Genomic DNA, 19,675 nt, shown 5'->3' with positions numbered 1-19,675 from the left:
CACACTTGAGTCAACCTACCCCTGGCATGGGCCCCACAGGGGCGAGGTGCCTGAGCCCCCACATGCAGCCTGCCTGCCGCCTCCGCTGCCTCCATGCCACCTCTGCCTGGGAGAGCTGGGGTGTTGGGGGAGGGCGGTGAACTGGGAGCTGACTGGTTGGTTGTAGGGACTGAAAGAGCCAGGCCCTGGAGCCTAAGGTGGGAGAGCAGGAGCCAGACAGACTCCAGAGCTCAGGAAGAGAGATTTGGCTGTGAAAAGAGCGGGACATCCTGGGTCAGGTGGCTGCCATCGCCCGAGGGAGTGGACCCAGAGGACAGTGAGAGGATCAGAGGGGAGCGCCTGCCCGTGGCGAGTCCAGGTTCAGTGCAGGGAGCCACCTTGCTGCAGGTCTTGCTGTCTGCTCGGCTGTCTCTTCCATCCCACTCAGCTCAGCAGCATTTTCTCCCTGGCTCTGCCTTCTTGGATCTGATGAGCAGGCCTGGAAATCACGGCCAGCGCACTTTGACCTTAGAGGATTTTGTGACTAGGAGATTTTGTGGCTGTGTCCCACCTGCAGTGCCAGAATTAGGTCCCTTTAGTGAGTCCCAGCAAATGACCCCCAGCCAGGCCAGCAGCCCTCCAGCCGTTCCCAGCAGCTGGGGCATGGGGCGCTTGGAAGAGTCTCCAGCTGCCTGCACTGCTCTCCTGGCCTCCCCACCCTTGGCCCCTCCTGCAGGGCAACCTCCCAGCCTTTAGCCTCCTCACCTCTGCCAGTTTGCCAGCAAGTGTCTTCAAGAGTTTTTATGAGGCTGGGCACGGTGGCTCATGCCTGTAATCCCAACAATTTGGGAGGCCAAGGCGGGTGGATCACCTGAGGTCAGGAGTTCAAGGCCAGCCTGGCCAACATGCTGAAACCCCATCTCTACTAAAAGTACAAAAATTAGCTGGGCATGGTGGCGGGCGCCTATAATCCCAGCTACTCAGGAGGCTGAGGCAGGAGAATCGCTTGAACCCAGGAGGCAGAGGTTACAGTGAGCCGAGATTGAGCCACTGCACTCCAGCCTGGTGACAAGAGCGAGTGAGACTCTGCCTAAAAAAAAAAAAAAAAGTTTTTATGGAGTCTTTAGAGCAGAGAGAACTGGAACTTTTGGGTTTAGGAGCCCACCTCATTTTATAGATGAGGAAACAGAGGTGGTCACTCGCCTGGGATCACGCAGACAGTGACAGAGGGCTAGGCTCAGACCAGGCTCCTGATTTGAGGCCCTGCTCTTCCCCTGCACCACTGATGGGTGCCTGACCAAGCAGAGGGAGGCAGCCTTGGCTGTTGGTGCCACACTTCTGATATTGTCCAAAATCACATTAGCTCTTTTTTTTTTTTTTCTGGGAGGTAGGGTCTTGCGCTGTCACCCAGGCTGGAGTGCAGTGGTGCAATCTCAGCTTACTGCAGTCTTGACCTCCCAGGCTCAAGCAATTTTCCCACCTTAGCCCCAGGAGTAGCTGGGACTAGAGGAACATGCTACCATGCCCAGTTAATTTTTTTTTTTTTTTTTTTTTGAGACAGAGTCTTGTTCTGTCACCCTGGCTGGAGTGCAGCGGCTCAATCTCGACTCACTAAAACCTCTGTCTCCAGGGTTCAAGCGATTCTCCTGCCTCAGCCTCCTGAGTAGCTTGGATTACAGGAGTGTGCCACCATACCTGGCAGATTTCTGTATTTTTTGTAGAGACAGGGTTTCGCCATATTGGCCAGGCTGGTCTGGAACTCCTGACCTCAGGTGATCCACCCGCCTCAGCCTCCCAAAGTGCTGGGATTACAGGCATGAGCCACCACACCCGGCCTAATTCTAAAATTTTTTTGTAGAGACAGGATCTCCCTATGTTGCCCAGGCTTGCCTCTAACTCCTGGGCTCAAGCGATCTGCCTGCCTTGGCTTCCCAAAGTTTTGGGATTATAGCTGTGAGCCGCCACTCTCAGCCATCATTAGCTCTTTTTTGGGTGGCAGGGGAAGGGACCGCCCCATTTTCCTGTTGACCTGTTGAACTTCAGGTCACTGAAAACACCTAAATTGTCTTACAACTGATTGTAAAAATAATATATATTCACTATAAAAAAAAAAAAAAGGGAGCCGGGTGCAGTGGCTCACACCTGTAATCCCAGCACTTTAGGAGGCCAAGATGGGTGGAATACCTGAGGTCAGGAGTTCAAGACCAGCCTGGCGAACATGGTGAAACCACTCTGTCTCTACTAGAAATACAAAAAATTAGCCAGGCATGGTGGTGGGCACCTGTAATCTCAGCTACTCGGGAGGCTGAGGCGGGAGAATAGCTTGAACCCTGGGAGCCAGAGGTTGAAGTAAGCTGAGATCGTGCCATTGCACTCCAGCCTGGGCGACAAGAGCGAAACTCCGTCTCAAAAAATATATATATTGGAAAATATTCCAAGATAGAATATAAATCTTAATGGCACTTACTGTTGTTGTAAAGCTTTTCCCACTCTGCCCTTAGTTGCTTTGTTTTTAGGTATAAAAATAGGACTCTCCGTTCATCCTTGATAAGGCTGTCTGGCTACATCCCCCAGTTCTCCTGTGTCTCAGAATCTTGTATAGTTACCAGTTCTTCCTGACACCTAGGCGGGACTCAAAAAATGCCTACAGTGTGACTGGCTGAATGAAGAGGCATCGGCTTTAGTGGAAACAGGGACGCCTTCCACCCCGCTCCTGGCTTCACTCATCTCCCCTGGTGTCTGAGCCCACTTTCCTTCCCCGAAACACCTCCTCCTCTGTTCTACTCACATCCTCCTGTTCTTCCAGCCCAGCTGCAGACCCACCTCTTCCAAGAAGCCTTTGTTCTTTCTGATGCAAAAGACTGCTTTTGGGTTCCATAGTGTTTGTAGTTTGGCCACACCATTTGTTCTGGGTTAGATATCTCCTCTCTTTTTCCCAGTCAGCAGAGCCCTGTACACTCTTCATTTCCCTCACAGCCACAATCCAACAGAGCCTGGAGAATATTCTGGGCCTGGAAATGTGACTGGCCCCGCCCTGCTAGGGAAGAGCTCTTCTGGGTGGCACAGGGCACGGCACCCACCTGAGCTCATCTGAGGCATGGGAGGGAGTGCAGAGGCTCAGAGGGAGCCTCTTCCACCCCTACACTGCCCCTGCTTCCTGGAGGCTGTCCTGCCTCCTGAAGTTCATGTGGTGGGTAGTCCCCTGGGTTCCCAACAGCGGGATGCACGTCTTGGGATAGGAAATGGGATTTAGTTGGCCTTTCACAGAGAGGCCTCTCTGGATAAGAGAAATCCTTCATGGCCAGCTATTTAGAGACAGAAAATTGGTTGGGGCCCTTTTTAGTCCTGTGGGCGGCTACAGGGAGCCTTGGAAAAGGATGTCTTCCCTCGCCTCACAGCGCCTGGTACCAACCCTTCTCACGCCTCCTGGAACAAGACCAATGTCCCAGGCCTGTAGCTTTCTTATGCATCTGGCCAGGCCATGGTGGAAAAGCACGAATTGGGACCCAGGGGCCAGGGCCCCCAAAGAGATCAGTCTCCCAGAGCAATCCTGGTAAGCGATAGGGAAAGCCAGGCAAGCTCCCAATTTCCTAGTTTGAATTGCCTAGAGGGACCCTACGTCCCTTCCTGCTTTCTCCATCCATAGCGTGAGCAGTTACTGAGCAGACCCTGGGCCAGGCCAGGCGGGTGGCAGCCTAGCTCCACTGCTGGTCAGTTGTGAGACACTGTGTCAGCTACCCAAATTCTGTCTGCCAGGGTGGGGGTGGTCACAGAACCTGCCTCAGAAGCAAGTTGAGTCAAGTGAGCCAATATACATAACACACTTCTGAGTGTGCATGGCACAGCACAAGGGTTGTGCAGGTGCAGCCGTCCCTAGGTGCATGGACACAGGTGTGGCTGTCCCTGGGTGCCTGGACACAGGTGTGGCCATCCCTCGGTGTATGGACACAGGCGTGGCTGTCCCCAGGTGCCTGGACAGAGGTGCGGCCATCCCTCGGTGCGTGGACACAGGTGTGGCCATCCTTAGGTGTGTGGATACAGGTGTGGCTGTCCCTCGGTGCGTGGACAAGGTGTGGCCATCCCTAGGTGCGTGGACACAGAGTGTGGCTGTCCCTAGGTGCCTGGATGCAGAGTGTGGCTGTCCCTAGGTGCGTGGGCACAGGTGTGGCCATCCCTAGGTGCATGGACACAGCATATGGCTGTCCCTAGGTGTGTGGACACAAGAGTTTGGCCGTCCCTAAGTGTCTGACCAGAAGTGATGTGAGCTTTGCACCCTCTTTTTGGGACTGTGGCTCCTTCTGTGGTCTAACCCTGGGAGGGTCCTGGGAGGCCAAGACTGGATCCCCGGGTGACTACATAAAGCCTGGAGGTCTCGGCCTGGCAGAGGTAGATGCAGGGTAGTATGAGGCTGATGGACGGAGCTCAGGGCGCCCCGCTGCTGCCGCTGCTGAGAGCAGAGCATGCTAAACCAGGACTCAGCAGGCAGTGACTGTCTGAGGCCCTGGGCAGGTCACTTAAGCTATCTGGGCCAGGCTCTTGTCTTGACCAGGGCCCCCCAGTGACCGTAACGAGGAAGGGTTTGGATAAGAATGTGTCAATTGTTTCCATTACTTCTCTGCATGGGGAAAAAGGGGCCCATAAGACAAAAACATCGGAAACACAGAAAACATTAGATCTCTAATTTTAATAGTTGAGAGGAAGGTTATAAAATAAAACAGACAACACAGAGCTTCATGACGGCCTCGGATTGGCAGTCAACCCAGGGATACAGAAATGTAAACAAAAACAGAGCTTCCAGATAACATTACTGTGTGCTATGTGACTTTCAGAATACAGCAGCGTCCCAGACACTCTAAAGTCAAGTGAAACAAGAGATTTTAGAATCAATCTATACACATTTCAGAGGGCAGTCCAGGAAGGAGCCTTCCTCTCAGGTCAGCCCAGGGCTGGGCCTGAGCCTGAGCCCGGGGAGGTGTAGACACTACCCATTTTGGGCAGGGGAGGCCAAAGTGGTTCTGCTTCAGGTGGGGTTTGGCTTTAAGGGGCTGCCCAGATGGCTGTGTTCTGGGGACCTCTTTTGCATTTGCCTCTGGCAGGCTGGCTCTGACCCCTGCCTGTTTTTCCCTTTGGCCCACAAGACACACACCTCTTTACACCCAGAACCCCTTTCCCAGCTGCAGCAAGGGAGCCAGCCAGCCAGCCAGGACGGCTCTCCCCACAGCCACTCCAAACCCCAGCCTGGTCAGGTGAAAAAGTCAGAAAAAAGGCAACAGATACAATTTGGTAGCCATCAAATCCTCTCCTCCCTCTGGAAGTTTCTGAGGTGCTGGTCATCATTCTGTCCCATTTTTTGCCACTGTGCTAGGGCTTTTGACTCAACCAAGAAAAGGGCCGGTCTTCCAGCCTGGCCCTGCAAGAGTGTCCTAGTGCTTCAGGTAGTGGATGGGCATCGTCATTCGTCCCACCTGCCTGCCCCCTAAAGCCCCAGGAGGACACACTCTCAGCATCAGGCCAGCTCTCTGGGTCACTGGGGCTTGGCTCAACAGGATGTGCAGGGCAGAGCCGGGAGGGAAGAGCAGAAGATGCCATGGGCTGTTCGCAGGAGCAGCCATCCAGGGCGCCGCTGGAGGAAGATCTTCCAGTGGCTGTCTCAGCACGTACAAAGAACGGGGGTGGGTTGGGGCAGCCCCCGCCCAGAGCCAAGGCACAGAGGAGGTTTGAAATGTCCAGGATAAATAGAAGCGCATGGGAATGGAGAAAAGCCAGCTCCATCCCACTCTTAAAAACATCGCCATTGGCACCAAAAATATATTAACATCTGTACATTTGTCATCTTTAAAAAAAAAAAAGGAAATAAAACCTTCTTGGCACCTTGCAGTTTATTTCTTAGAAATGAGGTGATATGTGGAAAGGCTTCCTGTGCGTGCACACACACAAGCACACGCACACACACGGCTGGGCACACATGTGTGCCTCTCCTTGCCGGAAGGACAGAGCCCTCCAGAACCCTGAGCATTAGAAGCCCTGCCAGGTGGGGGGTCCGCTGCCAGCCCCCACCACAGTTGTTTGCAGGGGTAACCTTTGCCAGTGCTTTTGACTCTGATGTCCACTGGGGACCTGCAGCCCCTGCCCTGTGCTGAGAGGCGGGGGCAGTGGGATCCTAGCTCGAACCTCCTCTGGGTAGGAAGTCCTGCTGCCAGGCACACAGTGCCTGTCTCTGTGGGCGGCTGCTTCTAATTGAAGGCAGCCTTGGCCTCATCCCTTCTCTTGACATAGGTACATCTTCCCAGGCTCAGAACAGCCTCGGCCCATAAGTCAAAAATGCAAAAATGAGCAGAGGTCATTGCTGGGCCTGAGTGAGCACGTGTGCCCAGGGGGGAGACCAAGGCACGGGGGCTCCAGTCCTGATCACTGGTGTTCGGGTGAGAGGTTGCAGGAGGGTGGGCTGGCCAGGCAGCTGGGAGGCAATCCTGGATGCTCTTGGGGCTTCCAGGAGCACCCCCAGGGCTCGAGCCACTCACAGGTGGGGGCTGCCCTGCAGCAGGGAAGTGACAGTGTTCTGTAGTGCCACGGCCACCTTCTTGGAGGTCTTGCGCAGCAGCGGGCTGTCAGGGTGGTGCTCCTTCAGGTGCAGGACATGGCCCTCCTGGCTCTCAGATGTGCAGCCGCACTCCTCACACACGTACAGCTTGGCCCGCCGCTCCTTGTATGCGTACTTCTGCTGCACACCATGGATCTTCTTGAGGTGAGACTCCAGAGAGCAGCGCTGCGTGAAGGCCTTGTCACACAGGCTGCACTTGTAGGGCCGCACGCCTGTGGGGAGGACAGGGGCCAGCATCAGAGACCTGGCAGGGACTTCAGAGGCTGTCGGCTGCTTCCAGACACAGAAAGGACAGGACCCCTGCCTCTAGGGCCAAGGGATGGACGGAGGCCTGTCCAACACCAACTTCCCGAGTGACTCTCAAATCAAAACTCCTAACTGATGAGCTCAGGAGGACTTTGGCCCTGAGCTCCGGGATGCCCTCCCAGGCTGCCCGTCACCGAGGGAGAGCAGGGGGTGCTGGACTTTTCCCGCACGGCCGCGGCCAGGCGGATCCGGCGTGCTCCTCCCAGCCATGGGCTTCCACTTACCAGTGTGAGTTCGGACGTGTCTCTTGAGGTCGAAGGTGTCATTAAAGCCCTTCCCGCAGTACGTGCAGAGGTGCCTCTTGACGTCATTGTGACACTTCATGTGGCGGTTCAGCATGCGCTGGTAGGTGAAGGCCTTCTGGCAGATATGGCAGGTGAACAGGTCTCCACTGGGACTGTCCCCAAGGGTCACCTGTGGGTGAGGACGGCATTGCTGACAGACATCCAGAAGTTGGGGCCACAGGCTGGCAGATTGGGAAGACGTGGATGCCAGCCCCCAGTGTCCCTGAGGAGGGTGGTGCCCACCTCCCAGAGACCACAGCTCTGTGCCGTCTGCCCGGAGATCGGCACTCCTCTGCAAAAACCTTGGCCCAGGTCCCAGGTCAGTCTCTGCCTACATCTCATTTGTGCCATGTCTCATGAGCTGGACGCAGGTCTACATGCACGCCCCCGGCCCTCGGAGACAGCGCGAGTGCCATTACCTTCATCTTGGTGCGCAGGAAGCCATGGTCTCTGCTCTGGGGGTCTGTCAAGTGGCCCATGTCTTCAGAGGGCAGCTGGGCCACCACACAGGGCCCGGGGGCCATGCTGTAGCTAGAGTCTCGAAGGCTCATGTTCAAAGCCAGCGGGCAGGAAGGGGGTTCGGCCACAGAGGGTTCCGGCTCCCGGTAGGGCTGTGGTGGGCAGAAGCCCAGGCTGACTGGGGAGAGAACAGACAGGTGAGAGGCTTGGTAGAGAAGAGAGGGTCCAGCGGGTTTCTGGAAACTTCCCTAGCCATGAGACGGCTGGAACCTGGAGACTCCGTCCCTCCCATCGCAGGCATGCAGCAGAGCGGGGCTGCCCCGACCACCACTGCTGCACCGCCCTCCCGCCCTATTAAGGTAATTGCAGGTGATGCCAGCCAAGCGCCACTGCCCGCTGAGTAATTTGTGTCTTAGCGGAACTGGGAGGACCGAACTGCCCTGCCAATTATCCCTCCGGAGTTTTCTGCCTGCCCCACCTGGGCTGGTCCCTCTGAATTCCAGGCCTCATCCACTCTCCTGCAGGGACAAAGGGCACCAGTGGAGACCTTCTGCCCAGGGACAGCTCTTGGAGCCTCATCAGAAGGGTCCCTGGTGGTCTGGGCCACTCCAGGCCTCTCCAACAGATTTGGCTGCTGGCCTTGGGGGTTTGGGTGGTCCTAGCCCTGCCTCCCACCCCCACCCCAGCAGGCCGGTCCCTGCTGTTGCACCCCAGGGCTCCAGGCTCTCCACTCCCAGCTGGTCCCAGCTCTGCAGGGAAACAGGCCAGGTGGGTGGAACAGGGAGGAGGTCAGGGAGCCGCAGGTGGATGCAGCCTAACAGTCTCGGCAGCCTGCCCAGGCTTATGCAACCCTCCCCCTCGGCAGGACCGCTCGCCGGGGCATGTCGGGCTGGGCTCCCTCAGCAGCGGCAGCACCGATACCTGGCAGCCCTTGGATGCAGCCACGCCCCGAGGCAGACACCTCACACCGAACGGGCCGGGGAGGCTTGGCTTCAGACCCTGAGCCCAGTGCTGACTAGAGAGGACCAGAAAGAGAGCACTCTCGAGGGACACAGACAGACAATTCTCAAAGCCAACAGAGCTGGGGCAAATTTTTCAACTTAATATTTTTCTTCCAAAGAGCCTGAGCTCAGTACTTGAAACCTGTAAGCTAAGGACATCTTCCAAGCTTCAGAAGGAAAAATCACGAGGGGCCTATGACCAAAAGGATAACTGAGCTTCCGAGGGAGGCTGATGTGGGATTGCAGAAGCAGGAGCACAGCCCTGTGCACCCTGCCATCCCACAGCTGGCGAGACAGAGAACGGGCTTGGGCCTGGGCAGGAGGGCTACCGCCCTCACCTCTTCTCCCAGGAGGACAGGGACGTGGGGGAAGCAGAGGAATGTGATTGTGGAGCAAGGGTGCGTTTGACAGTGCTGAAGTTTCGGGAGAGGCCCCAGCTCTCGCCCCCTCAAAACACAACAAAGGTCTGAGAGAGAAGAATGCACCCGCCGCCGCCCAGAACCCGTCCTGCAGGCACTGGCGTCCGTCTGTCCGGGGACCTTTAATGAGCCACCTCATTCCTAGGGTTGATTCACCAGCGCCTGGGCCCGGCCTGGCCTCTGGGCTGGCATTGCACCTTTCTCTGAGTCTGAGTGTCAGGCTCAAGTCGTCGGGGTCTGGCTGTCTACCCAGGCCTGTTCCCCTGCCGCAGGAGCTGTCTGTGCCCACAGGGCTGGGGGTGGGCAGGGGCGATGGTGAACTTCTGATGCAGGCTCACCAGCTATTGGAGACCTTGGCTGAGAATTCAAAGCTGGATGACAGTTTTCATTTCTCAATCCAGGTGGAGACAAACAGGAACCTCTACCCTCCTCTGCCTGTTAGTACTGGATGGTGTGAGCGAGGTCCCCCAGCTGCACCACAGCAGGGCAGGAGACAGCAGGTGAGGGACGGGCTGAGCCCACAAGGGTGGCTGCTCTGGGCTGCCTTGCTCCACGAGAGGGGAGGCTCATGGTTAGGGTCCTGAGATCCATGCATTTGGGAGGAGACCTGTGTCCTTTGCCCACCTCTGCTGTTCCACACAAACCTGGCTGAGCTGGTGCTGGGAGACTGGGGCCAGGGAGTGGGCCTGCCTGCTTTGGCTCTCTGGTCCACCTCCACCCTGAGCGAGGGGCAGAGGAGGCTGGATGGGTGGCCACCCGCTGCCAGGGTGGGGATGTTTGCCTCATCCCACCCACCCTGCCAAACCTGTCTCCCTGCCACCCCCATGAGCGTGTCCCTTCTGCGGCCACACGCACAGGGAGTGCACACTGGCGTGCCACCTGGCACTGAGTGTCGCTGAGTGGCAAGAGGCAGGAAGCAGAACTGGTTGGGCCCTGCTTGTGGTGCTCTCTGTCCCTAATTAGATGTTTCCGGCAAGGTGGTGGCGCTATGACCACTCATCACCCGCCCACAGCTGTGGAGTATGGCAAGGCCAAACTAGCTTGGCCCTCTTCCTACTGCCTGGGGGCTTATGGGTCCCCTCCTGCTGGCCCTACTTGCCTCTACCTGGACAATGTTGAGGGCCAGGCTCAGAGCAGAGGCACGGACACCGAGGGACTGTGTCCAGGGCAGCTGCCCATCGAGGCCTGTCTCCTGCCTTGGCCTCTGTAAGTCCTCCATCTCTTGGATGGAAAGCTGCTGGCCCAGATGTTGGGGAAAGTGCCGGGTCCCCCCATCCAAGGCCTCAGGACAGGGCTGGGCATGAGGCCTGTCCCTGGCTCTCTGGGGAGAGTAAGTGAAGCAGATGCAAGGATGACCCCCTCCTGGGCCCCACTGACCACATGGGTGCTGCCCCAGAACATGGGGGTCAGCCCAGTTCTGAAGGTGAGACGGGGGCCCAGCATGTCAGCACAGTGCAGCTGGTTCTCAGCAGCCTTGCACCCTTATCAGGAAGGGCTGGTGCCCCCCGTGCCCATCTCCTCTGGTCCCCATAGGTCAGCTAGCAATCATCCAAAAGGACCCAGCACCAGCCAGAGGCAGGCCGGCCCAGTAACGCATGGGCCAGTCTCTTGGCCTTCTGTTTCCACACTGTGAACTGCCACAGGTCCCCTCAGACAGTGTATTTTCCCTCTTTCCCAACCGCTTTTCACTGGGTATCCACAAAGAAGTTAAAACTGTGCCTCGGCCCTCATGCCAGGGTGCCCGCCCAGAACAGTGGGAGCAGTGCTTCCTGTTGCAGCCCCCACCCAGCCAGGCACAGGCCCAGTGCCTCTGTGGGACTCCGTCCAGGACTTGTTGAAATGGCCGATGATACAAAGGAGCCCCGACTTCACCCATGGCCAGCTTCCCTCGCCATCCTCCCTGCAGCCAAAGGACTCGCCCTCACCTGTTCTTTCTGAGACAAATCATCTGCCAGGTTTCTGCCTCGGGACACCCAAGCTCAGCACAGACAGCCTAGCAGCCTGGGTGACAGGATCCCAGGGGACAGGTAGGAGTCTCATCTAGCTGGCTGCCCAGGCCCATGCTGCTCTTCTGTCTCTGTCCACTGTGTGGCTGTCCACTCTCCCAGCCCCGCTCCCTGGCAAGCACAGCAAACATCTCCTTCGCTGCCAAACACGGCCCAGGAATGACTATAGGGTAACCATCCCATCAGAGGCCGGAGCTCTCACTATCCTCACTCCCGACACATCCTTGGGCCCCAAAGCTCACTCTCAGCTTTCCTGACCAGCTGGAAAGAGATCTGCCCAAGTGCCCACACTACCTAGTGGTAGAGCCAGGCTGGACCACATTCCTTGAAGGAAGCTCCAGTGTCCCACCGCCCAGCCTGCTGGCCTCCCTGAGCTCGAGTGTCCACCAGGCGAGTGGCAGAGCAGACTGTGGCCAGCCCAGTGACAGAGGGGAGGCTGGGAAGCAGTGGTGGGAGGCCTAGGAGAGGCCCTGGGATGCTCCTTGACTCCAGCTTCCAGCCTCAGTCTGTCCTCAGGTCCTTTCCTGGCCTGGAGATTTCACTCAGCATGGGGTGGGGCTCGGGGGAACCAGCTTCAACCCTGTTCCTGGAGCCCTTCCCTGGTCAGTCCAGGAGGTAGAATTTACCCCCTGGGTACAGGTGCCTAGGTTTATCCTCAAGGAACCAGCATTACTCCCTGTCACTCCAAGTCAATATTGACATAACAAAGGAAGGCGAGGGGAGGGTGGTTGGGGGGGTGGGTGGGGGAGCGGTTCAAGGTGGCTTCCTAGCCAGTAATCCTTTCAAATCTCCAGGGTGCTTGCAACCATCTTCACCTCTTCCCAGGGGAAAGATTCTGCCCTGGGAGTAAGAAGCTCTAGAATTCTGCCTTGGGGAGAGAGGCTGATGCGATTGTCAAACTGGGGCTCTGGAATCAGTGCTGTCGGGCTGGGGACCAGTGTCTCTGGCCTGTAAAACCTTCTCCTTCCAGGTGGTCTCTGGGAGGCTTTGAGGGTCTCAGAGGAACCTGGCAGGAAGGTCAGAACTCAAACACTCCCACGTTCCTGGGCCCTCCACTGGAAATGGGGTCAACGCTTAGCTGGTCACAACTTACCAGGAATCTGTGAGGTGAACGGAAACGTGCCCAGCTGGCTCTGGGGTCATGGTTGGCTGGTGATGGAATGGCCCAGCCAGGGGACAGGCCAGCACAAAACGCACCCCCACTCTCCAGCCATCTGAGGCACCCGAGCGTGGACTGAGGACATTCCCTTTCTCATTGCCAAAAACTGTGGGAAAACTCTCCAGTGGGCCACATGACTTTCAGAGGTAAAATTAAGTTCTCTATCTTCTACCCTTTACTTGACCCACAGGATTCTCTCCTTGCCATGGGGATGAAGACAAATTCTCCCTTCATCCTTGAGATTGGACTCCCGCCACACATCCTGGAGGAGCCTACAGAGAAGCCGGCAGGTCTCCCTCACCTGGATGGTGCCAGCGGGTGGCCTGGACCACCCAGAGGCCCTCTCCTGCACCTGACAGGAAGCCCCTGGGGCATACGTCTCCCCTGCCACTTCCACTGTGGCCACTAGAAGTGTGGCGGAGAAAATAGCTAGGACAAAAAGAAGTCAATGATTTCAACCAACGGAATTTCTTTGTCCTTTGTAAAAGTCAACACATGATCTGTTACTGATTGGGATGTGAAATAAAACTAAAAATAACAGCACACTGAGCCTGGCTCAGGGCTCAGCTCACCTTTACCACGGTCCAAGTTCAGTTTATCAGATCCCAAGGAGCAGCTAAGCAGCAAGTCAAACACAGGTGAGGGTGGAGGGCGGAGAGCGGAGCGGGGAGGGGGCTCTGGCCCTCTGCGTGCCCCCACCAACCCCCAGGTAGAGAACCAGCCAGCTCACCAGGGAGTGTGGCCAAGCAAGAAGCTATACACAGAATTCTGAGCCCACACCCTAATCTGCCTCAGGTGAGGAGGCCACTCACTTCCCTTTTTGCCTCAGTTTCCCCACTGGGGTTACCAGGGTCTTCTGGCACATTCCCTTGTTTTAAGGAACGGTGGAAGAGGGGTCCCCTTGAGATCAGGTTAAGCTGTGAAACATCCTGCCAGCGCCACAGGCCACTGGGTCCTGGAAGGTCAGGCCACAAAGACCTCACCAGGACACTGTCTCCAACAGCTTATTCAGGAGGGAAACTGAGCAAGAGCCCTCACGGGGCCCCTCACTGCTGCCCTCATTTCCCCACTTTCCTACAAGGCCTGGGGCGGTGCCAGGGAGTCTGCAGATCAAGGGTCAAAGTCAGTTGGTTAATTACTCCTCCCCTCCCCCCTCGGAGGGGCTGGGCTGGGCGTTCAGAGCGTCCCCGCCCCGCCCCCAAGGCCTGGGGAGGGGGCGTTCGGAAGGAAGCAGGCTTTCTCCAGACCAAAGACTTTGTTGGGGGTGGGGGAGGACAGAAGGGGTAGGAGTGTTCTTGGGGCGTTCAGGGGAAGATGCCGCTGGAGGAAGAAGCAACTCTCACAGTCGACGCTGTCTAGGCGTCTGCCAAAAATAACTGGGTACACCAGCTTCCCCGGGCCTGGCCCTCCGCTGTGGGGTGGGCTCCCTGCAGCTGCTTTCCATGCAATTGTGCCCTCCGCAAGGTGAAGGAAGTGCGTTTCTAGCAGAGGTGAGACCCGATCCCACCTCTGCTTTAAGGGCAAGCGGGGCGCAGTGGGCGCCTGTCCCACCGTCTCGGCTCACTGCGCGGGACCAGCAGCCGGAGCCCAACGAAAATTTGGGGGCCCACGCCCCCCACCGGCCCGACCCTCACTCCGACCCGGCCACCAGTGTTGTGGGGGAGGAGGAAGGACCTGTGCGAGCGGCTGAAGCTCTGAGTCTTTTAACACAAATCTCGGCCGAAACTCCAGCCCGCTCCCCGCCCCCCAAAGTGGCATCGCTCCAGTGCCTTCCTCCCGCCTCATGCGAGTCCCGGTTTTCTGGATTTACGACGTTGGAGCCGAGGGTCGCCTGAGCGGTGACACACCCCGCTGCCTCCTCTGTGCCGCGGTTCAGGGGGTGGGGGTAGGCGGTTCCGCGCCCCCTGGCCCTGGGAGCGGCTCCCCTTCCACCATGCAGCCCCCGCCCCGACCAGCGCTCTTCCGCCGGCCCCGCCCCCGCCCCCCGAGTCCCGGGTCGAGAGCCGCGGGCCCACCCAGCCCAGGCCGCGGCCGCATTCAGCCCCGGCGCCCACACCGCGCCTGCCGCCTGGCTCCGCGGACCTGCGCCCGCCCGCCCGCAGCCTCGACGCCGCCGCGGGCGCCCCAGGCCGGAGGGCGGTTGGAGCCTCACCTGGCACGTAGATCTCGCCGCGCTCCTCGTCGGGGAGCTCGCTCCAGTTCCTCTTGCACGTGGAGACGCACGGCTTCTTCACCAGGAACGCGCGGGGCATTTTCGAACCCTCGTCGCTGGACACGGGCCGCTTCCGTAACTGAAGCCGGGAGCCGTCCCACCTTTGCGGGGCCGGGCTGAACGCCGGGAACGGGGGCACAACAGGGAAGGAGTCGCTAAGGCGCCCCCACGTTCCGGGGAAGGTCCGAGCCCGGACGGCGCGCGCCGGTTCCACCTCCGCGGAATGTCGCCGTCTTCCCTGCGAACGAGGTCCCTTGCGGCCAGGTGCACCGGGCGGCGCGGGGAAGCGGCAGGTAAGCGTCTCCCGGCTCGACTGGCGTCCCCGCCGCCGCTCGGGAAGTCTTAAAGTGCGAGCCGGACGGACGGGTTCACGCTTTATTGGCTCGCGGCGGTGTGTGTTGGTGGCTGGGGCGGGGGGGGGTGGGGGTGGGGGGCGGTGATCTGATCTAATTAGCTTGGGGTGGCCCGGGGAGCGACGGCGCATGCGTTGGGAAATAACGGTGACAACCCACCTATTTGTTACCTGTCGAACCGGTTTCCATTCCGCTGCGGGTGAGGTGGCCTCGCGGCCCGGGCGGGGCGGCCGGGCGGGGCGGGGTCGGGGGGCGGGCTTCGGGCACTCAGCCCCTGGCTGCCCAGCCGGCCCGGCCCCCGCGGGACCTCCTAGCCAGGCGTACTGGCGTTTGCAAACAGGAGTTTCGGAGCGAGCGGAGCCGGGAGGGAGGGGGCAACGTTATTTGCACCGGCGCTGGCACGCTCCGCGGGTGATGACACGAAACTCGCCCCACTGGGGCCGGCCCAACCCGGCGCGCCCGAGGCTCCTGGGGAGGCGCGAAGCCGCCGGGCGGGAACGGGCGGCCCGGTCCGCACTTGTTGAACCGGGCCTGGGCCCAGGCGGCGCGGGATCCCGAAGGCTTGGCTGAGCAACTCGTGGCTCAGCCGGGGAGGTGTTTGCTGGGCGCCGGCTTTGTGCGAAAAGGCACGCAGGGCCGCAGGAGCGGCCCCGGCCGGTGTGTGGGGAGGCACGGACCGCGCGACCGAGTACCCGTCGGAGAACCCGCCTTCTGCCCGGAGGGCTTCACGGAGGAAGTGGCTTCAACTGCGCGGAGTGCGCCGAGAGCCCGACAGACCCCCGTGTCTTGGCCAGTGGGACTTATGCATCCTCAAAAAAAACTCCTCCTTGTCCCAAATGGGTGGATTTCAGGTGCAGCCAGGCTGGTGGAGCGCGGAGGGCTGGGGACCTCAGACCGGGAAAGGCTCAGCCGCCTTTGCCCTGCTGCGGCCACCGCGGAGAGCTTCCTACCCACGGCCTGCCCTGGGCTGAGGTTCAGCCTGGGACCCGCGCACCCAGCCACTCTTCATACTCTCCTCAGGCCCCAGGCCCACGTGGAGGGATGCCCCCGCTCCTCAGAGGCCTCCATGAAGCCCACACTCTCATCGTGACACTTGGGCGCTGGCTGGGCTTCCTTCACTCGCTGACCTACTTAAGGGCAGGGATGGGGCGTTCGTGTTTGCCTCTTCCCCTGCCTTTCTAAGGGCTGTGACCTCCACTCTGATCCCAGCCAGACCTTTGAGTTCAACTGACATTAAGTGAACACCTGGTATGTGCCTATCTTTTGAGGTGAATCCAGGAGAAACAACCTTAAACACAATCTGTCTAGGAGAGAGGTGCAGTTAGTTCATTCATTCAACAAATATTGGTTGAGCAGTTTTGTTGTGCCAAGCCCTGATGGGCTGGTACACAGTGGGTGCTCGGTGGATACTATGGTGAAGTCTTCACAGATGTCCCTAGACACAAGGGGCAGTCTTCCCCATCAAGGGAGCAACTCCAATGTCCAGAGGGACAGGACACTGGGTAAATAAAGTGAAGCCGGCCAGGGGAACCCCTCCCTGCACAAGTGAGTTACAGGATGTGGAATGGGGCCCCAGGTGGGAGGCGGTGTTGTCTACTGCTATGTCTCCAGCATCTACAGCTGTGCCTGGCACAAAGTGGGTTATCAATAAATGTTTGTTGAATGAATGAATATCCTCTTTTCTTGACTCCTGTGACCCATTCACCTTTCACAGTCCAACTTTTGGTGGAGACATAGATATGGGAAGACAATACTACAAATTCAGTGATAAAACACAACTGGCCCTGGCCGTCGGGGAGAACAGAGTTGGGGGGACGGGAGAGAATGTGCCTATCTAAACGGCAGTCACAATCCTGTCATTCAGGTGCACAAACCCCACGTGGCCACAGCTTTCCATTTTCCAAGAGAAGCCAGAAGTCCAGATTTGTAAGTGAAATCAACTAATTTTTAAATGTTAGCTCAATTTTTTTATTTTAAAAATAATTTTAAGAGTTGGGGTCTCACCAGGTCGCCTGGGCTGGAGCACAGTGGTGCAATCTCGAATTACTGGGCTCAAGTGATCCTCCTGCCTCAGCCTCCTGAGTAGCTGGGACTACAGGTGTTTGCCACCACACCCAGCTAATCAAAAAATTTTAAAACATGGAATGGATCCAACAAAACACCTTTGTGGGTTAGGTTTGACCCACAGGCCGCGGTGTGTGGTGTGGCTGTCTTCACGGGCAGCTCAGGAGACAGACGATATATGTGACGGCGGGGAAACACGGAGTTGAACTGTGAGTGTCACGAAGGCTGGCGGCCTGTGCTCTGTTCACCACATCTAGCAGTACATCTCTGTTCATCTAGCAGCACAGTGCCAGCTAGATGGCGTTCATTCATCCCGTAATTCATCCCTTAATTCCTGAGAACCTGCTGTGCCAGGCACTGAGATTCTACAAGGCAAGGCAGACAAAGAAACAAGGAAACAAGTAAGCAGAAGCCTAAGATGCACAGAGAACATTTGGCGAGAGAATGTGATGGTGGCAGGTAGGGGTGCTGAGGCCTGAATGAGAGGGTGGAGCCAGCTGTGCAGAGTGGAGAAGACCATGACCAGCAGAAGGAACAGCTGATGCCAAGGCCCTGAGCAGGAGTGAGCCTAGTGTGTACCGCAAACCCAAATGCAACCTGGCCGTGCGGTGGGGGGAAGAGAGGGTAGGGAAGCTGAGGTTGGAGAGGCAGGTGGGCCACACGAGGTGCTGTTAAAACCCAGGCCAGGCCTCCCCTCGGCTCACACCCTCCAGTGGCTTCACTGCAGCTGGAATAAGAGCCTGAGGCCTGGCGTGCTGGGGCCACCGCTGACCTCCCAATTCCCTTCCAGCTGGGTCCCTGTATGCCAGCCACACTGCTGTCTCCCGCGTCCCCTGAACAAGCCTTGGCCTGTTCCCAGCTCTGGCTCCTCCTCCCAATGCTCCTTCTGCCTGGAACACTTTTCCCTACTGGATTACTGGCCACCTTTCTTCATTCAGGTTTCAACCAAATGTCCCCTCTTCTGAGGGGCCTCTCCATCCACCCCAGCTAAATCCTTGTCCCCTGCCACCTCTGTCCCACTATCCTATTTTCTTTGCCACAGCTTTGACTCCGTGGCGTTTCGTTTGTCTTTCTTGTTTATTGTTGGTTCTCCTCCCTACCAGTGCAAGTTCTGAACTTGAGGGACCCCTTTTTATTTTACTTTTTTATTTTTATTTATTTATTTTTTTTGAGATGGAGTCTCCCTGTCGCCCAGGCTGGAGAGCAGTGGCGTGATCTCGGCTCACTGCAAGCTCCGACCCCCTGGTTCACGCCATTCTCCTGCCTCAGCCTCCTGAGTAGCTGGGACTACAGGCGCCCGCCACCATGCCCCGCTAATTTTTTTTGTATTTTTAGTAGAGACGGGGTTTCACCATGTTCTCCAGGATGGTCTCGATCTCCTGACCTCGTGATCTGCCCGCCTCAGCCTCCCAAAGTGCTGGGATTACAGGAGTGAGCCACCGTGCCTGGCCTTATTTTTTATTTTTACTTTTTGTGCCCCTGCTGGTCTGGGGTGGGACCCCTTTTTAAACACCATTTTAAATAGCTTTATTTAGATAGAATTCATATACCATCAAATTCACCCTTTTATAAGATGTACAATTCACTGGTTTTTAGTAACCTCACAGAGCTGTACAACCATCATCACTAAATCTCAGAACATTTTCATGGCCCCAAAGAAAACCCTGTACTCATTAGCTGTCACTGTGTCTCCCTTCCCCCTGGCCCAGCACCCACTATCTGCTCTATCTCCATGGCTTTGCCTATTGACTCGTTCTTTCCTAAGCCTTCCTGTATCCCCAGCAGCCAGTGCTGCGAGGGTGTGTTTGTTGTAGCCCGATTTTACAGATGAGAAAACTGAGGCTCAGGACCCCTTGGGAAGCTGACTTTCCCTTTTACAAGCCTTGTGTTTAGTGTCTGCCCACAACTGGGCTGCATGGGGAGGACAGAAACTCAGCAGGAGAAGAAATGAGGGAGGGCATGGAGTGGGGAATTCCCAGCTCAGCATCTGGCAGTGGCCCACACCTGGGCCCTCGACTGGGATGTTGCTGTCCCGGGTGAGTCCGATGACAGTCTGAGCTCAGCTCCATGCCTGGCCTTGCCAGGGACAGAGCCAGCACCACCCGCCAATAGGGGAGCAGACAGGTGAGAACAGGGCCCATCCAGGGACCTGGACACCCAAGAGGGCTGAGGGTACCTGGTGTGGGGGGAGGACCAGGTCAGATGCAACAAGGGGCTGTTTGTGGAAGTCGAGGCTCCACCTCTGAGGGGCTCTGTGACTGAGAGACCGTACCTCTGTGGGCTTCCCTTTCCTCATCTGATACCCACTCTCGGTACCTGGGGTTGCTGTGAGCCTCAGTAAGTCCATGCGGATTCGTCCACTGCAGTATTGGAGACAAGTGGGTTCCCTCCCTCCAGACCCTCAGCCTCAAGGAGTCAAGACTCAGGCAGGAGGTGTGCAGAGGCCACGCTGTCAGAGGCTGAGCCGGGGCCAGAGCCAGTGTCAGGCCCCCTGATCCTTGGAAACCTGTCTTCTCAACTCTGCAGGAAGTTTAATGATCATTCCTGCCTCACCGTGAGGGTTGTGAGGGCCGGGGATGTGCAGTTACCAGCACCCTCTGGGCTCAGACAGAGAAACCAGACTGGCTCCTACTGCAGGCTGCCTCCCCTTCCCAGGGCTGCTCTCATCCTGCCTCTTTCATCTTGGGTTTAATTAGCCAAGCTGCCTCACCCCACAGCCTCTTGGGTGGGAGTTATCACTCCCATTTTATAGATGGGGAAACTGAGGCACCTAGAGGGAAGTAGTTTGGGGCTGCCGCCTGTGAGTCAACTGTGGAGCCAGGGCCTAGAGGA

General features: G+C 57.6%; 2 protein-coding genes across 7 annotated transcripts in view; one reads left to right on the top strand and one right to left on the bottom strand.

Moving 5' to 3' along the window:
• Positions 1-12,791, top strand: part of LOC107967120 (uncharacterized) — a 44,995-nt gene extending 32,204 nt beyond the window's left edge. Inside the window, exons 4-6 of one of the 2 annotated variants that reach the window (XM_024347263.3) lie at positions 9,451-9,549; positions 10,786-11,076; positions 12,405-12,791. The gene's annotated coding sequence lies outside the window, so the exon portion shown is untranslated. Of the gene's footprint in view, positions 1-9,450; positions 9,550-10,785; positions 11,077-11,987; positions 12,163-12,404 lie in introns of those variants that run through there. The other variant, XR_001707357.3, reaches the window with a different exon arrangement.
• Positions 4,645-14,979, bottom strand: OVOL1 (ovo like transcriptional repressor 1). 5 transcript variants are annotated; one of them, XR_010147246.1, is made up of 5 exons: positions 14,367-14,979; positions 7,590-7,807; positions 7,111-7,300; positions 5,218-6,792; positions 4,645-4,994 (listed from the first exon to the last, which is right to left on the bottom strand). XR_010147246.1 is itself a non-coding variant. In XM_508561.8 (4 exons), the coding sequence occupies exons 1-4, from the start codon at positions 14,908-14,910 to the stop codon at positions 6,497-6,499; spliced, it is 1,248 nt and encodes a 415-aa protein (XP_508561.5). In that variant the 5' UTR covers positions 14,911-14,930; the 3' UTR covers positions 4,645-6,496. The 5 variants fall into 5 exon arrangements, 3 of the variants coding, with proteins under 3 accessions (XP_508561.5, XP_016776755.1, XP_016776756.1); XR_010147247.1 differs by lacking the exon at positions 14,367-14,979 and adding an exon at positions 12,787-14,149; XM_508561.8 differs by having other exon boundaries at positions 4,645-6,792; positions 14,367-14,930.
• Positions 14,980-19,675: the final 4,696 nt, after the last annotated feature.

Source organism: Pan troglodytes, chromosome 9 (genome assembly GCF_028858775.2).
Source record: "Pan troglodytes isolate AG18354 chromosome 9, NHGRI_mPanTro3-v2.0_pri, whole genome shotgun sequence".
Lineage (NCBI taxonomy): Eukaryota > Metazoa > Chordata > Mammalia > Primates > Hominidae > Pan > Pan troglodytes.
This window is presented reverse-complemented; position numbering and strand designations above follow the sequence as displayed.

Excerpts from the sequence above, each read along its gene's own strand:
- OVOL1 (XM_508561.8), bottom strand. The coding sequence starts at position 14,910 with ATGCGCCGTCGCTCCCCGGGCCACCCCAAGCTAATTAGATCAGATCAC. Across the intron at positions 7,301-7,589 it reads TCCTGCGCACCAAGATGAAG|GTGACCCTTGGGGACAGTCC; the intron begins GTAATGGCACTC and ends CCTCACCCACAG. Across the intron at positions 6,793-7,110 it reads ACACGTCCGAACTCACACTG|GCGTGCGGCCCTACAAGTGC; the intron begins GTAAGTGGAAGC and ends TCCTCCCCACAG.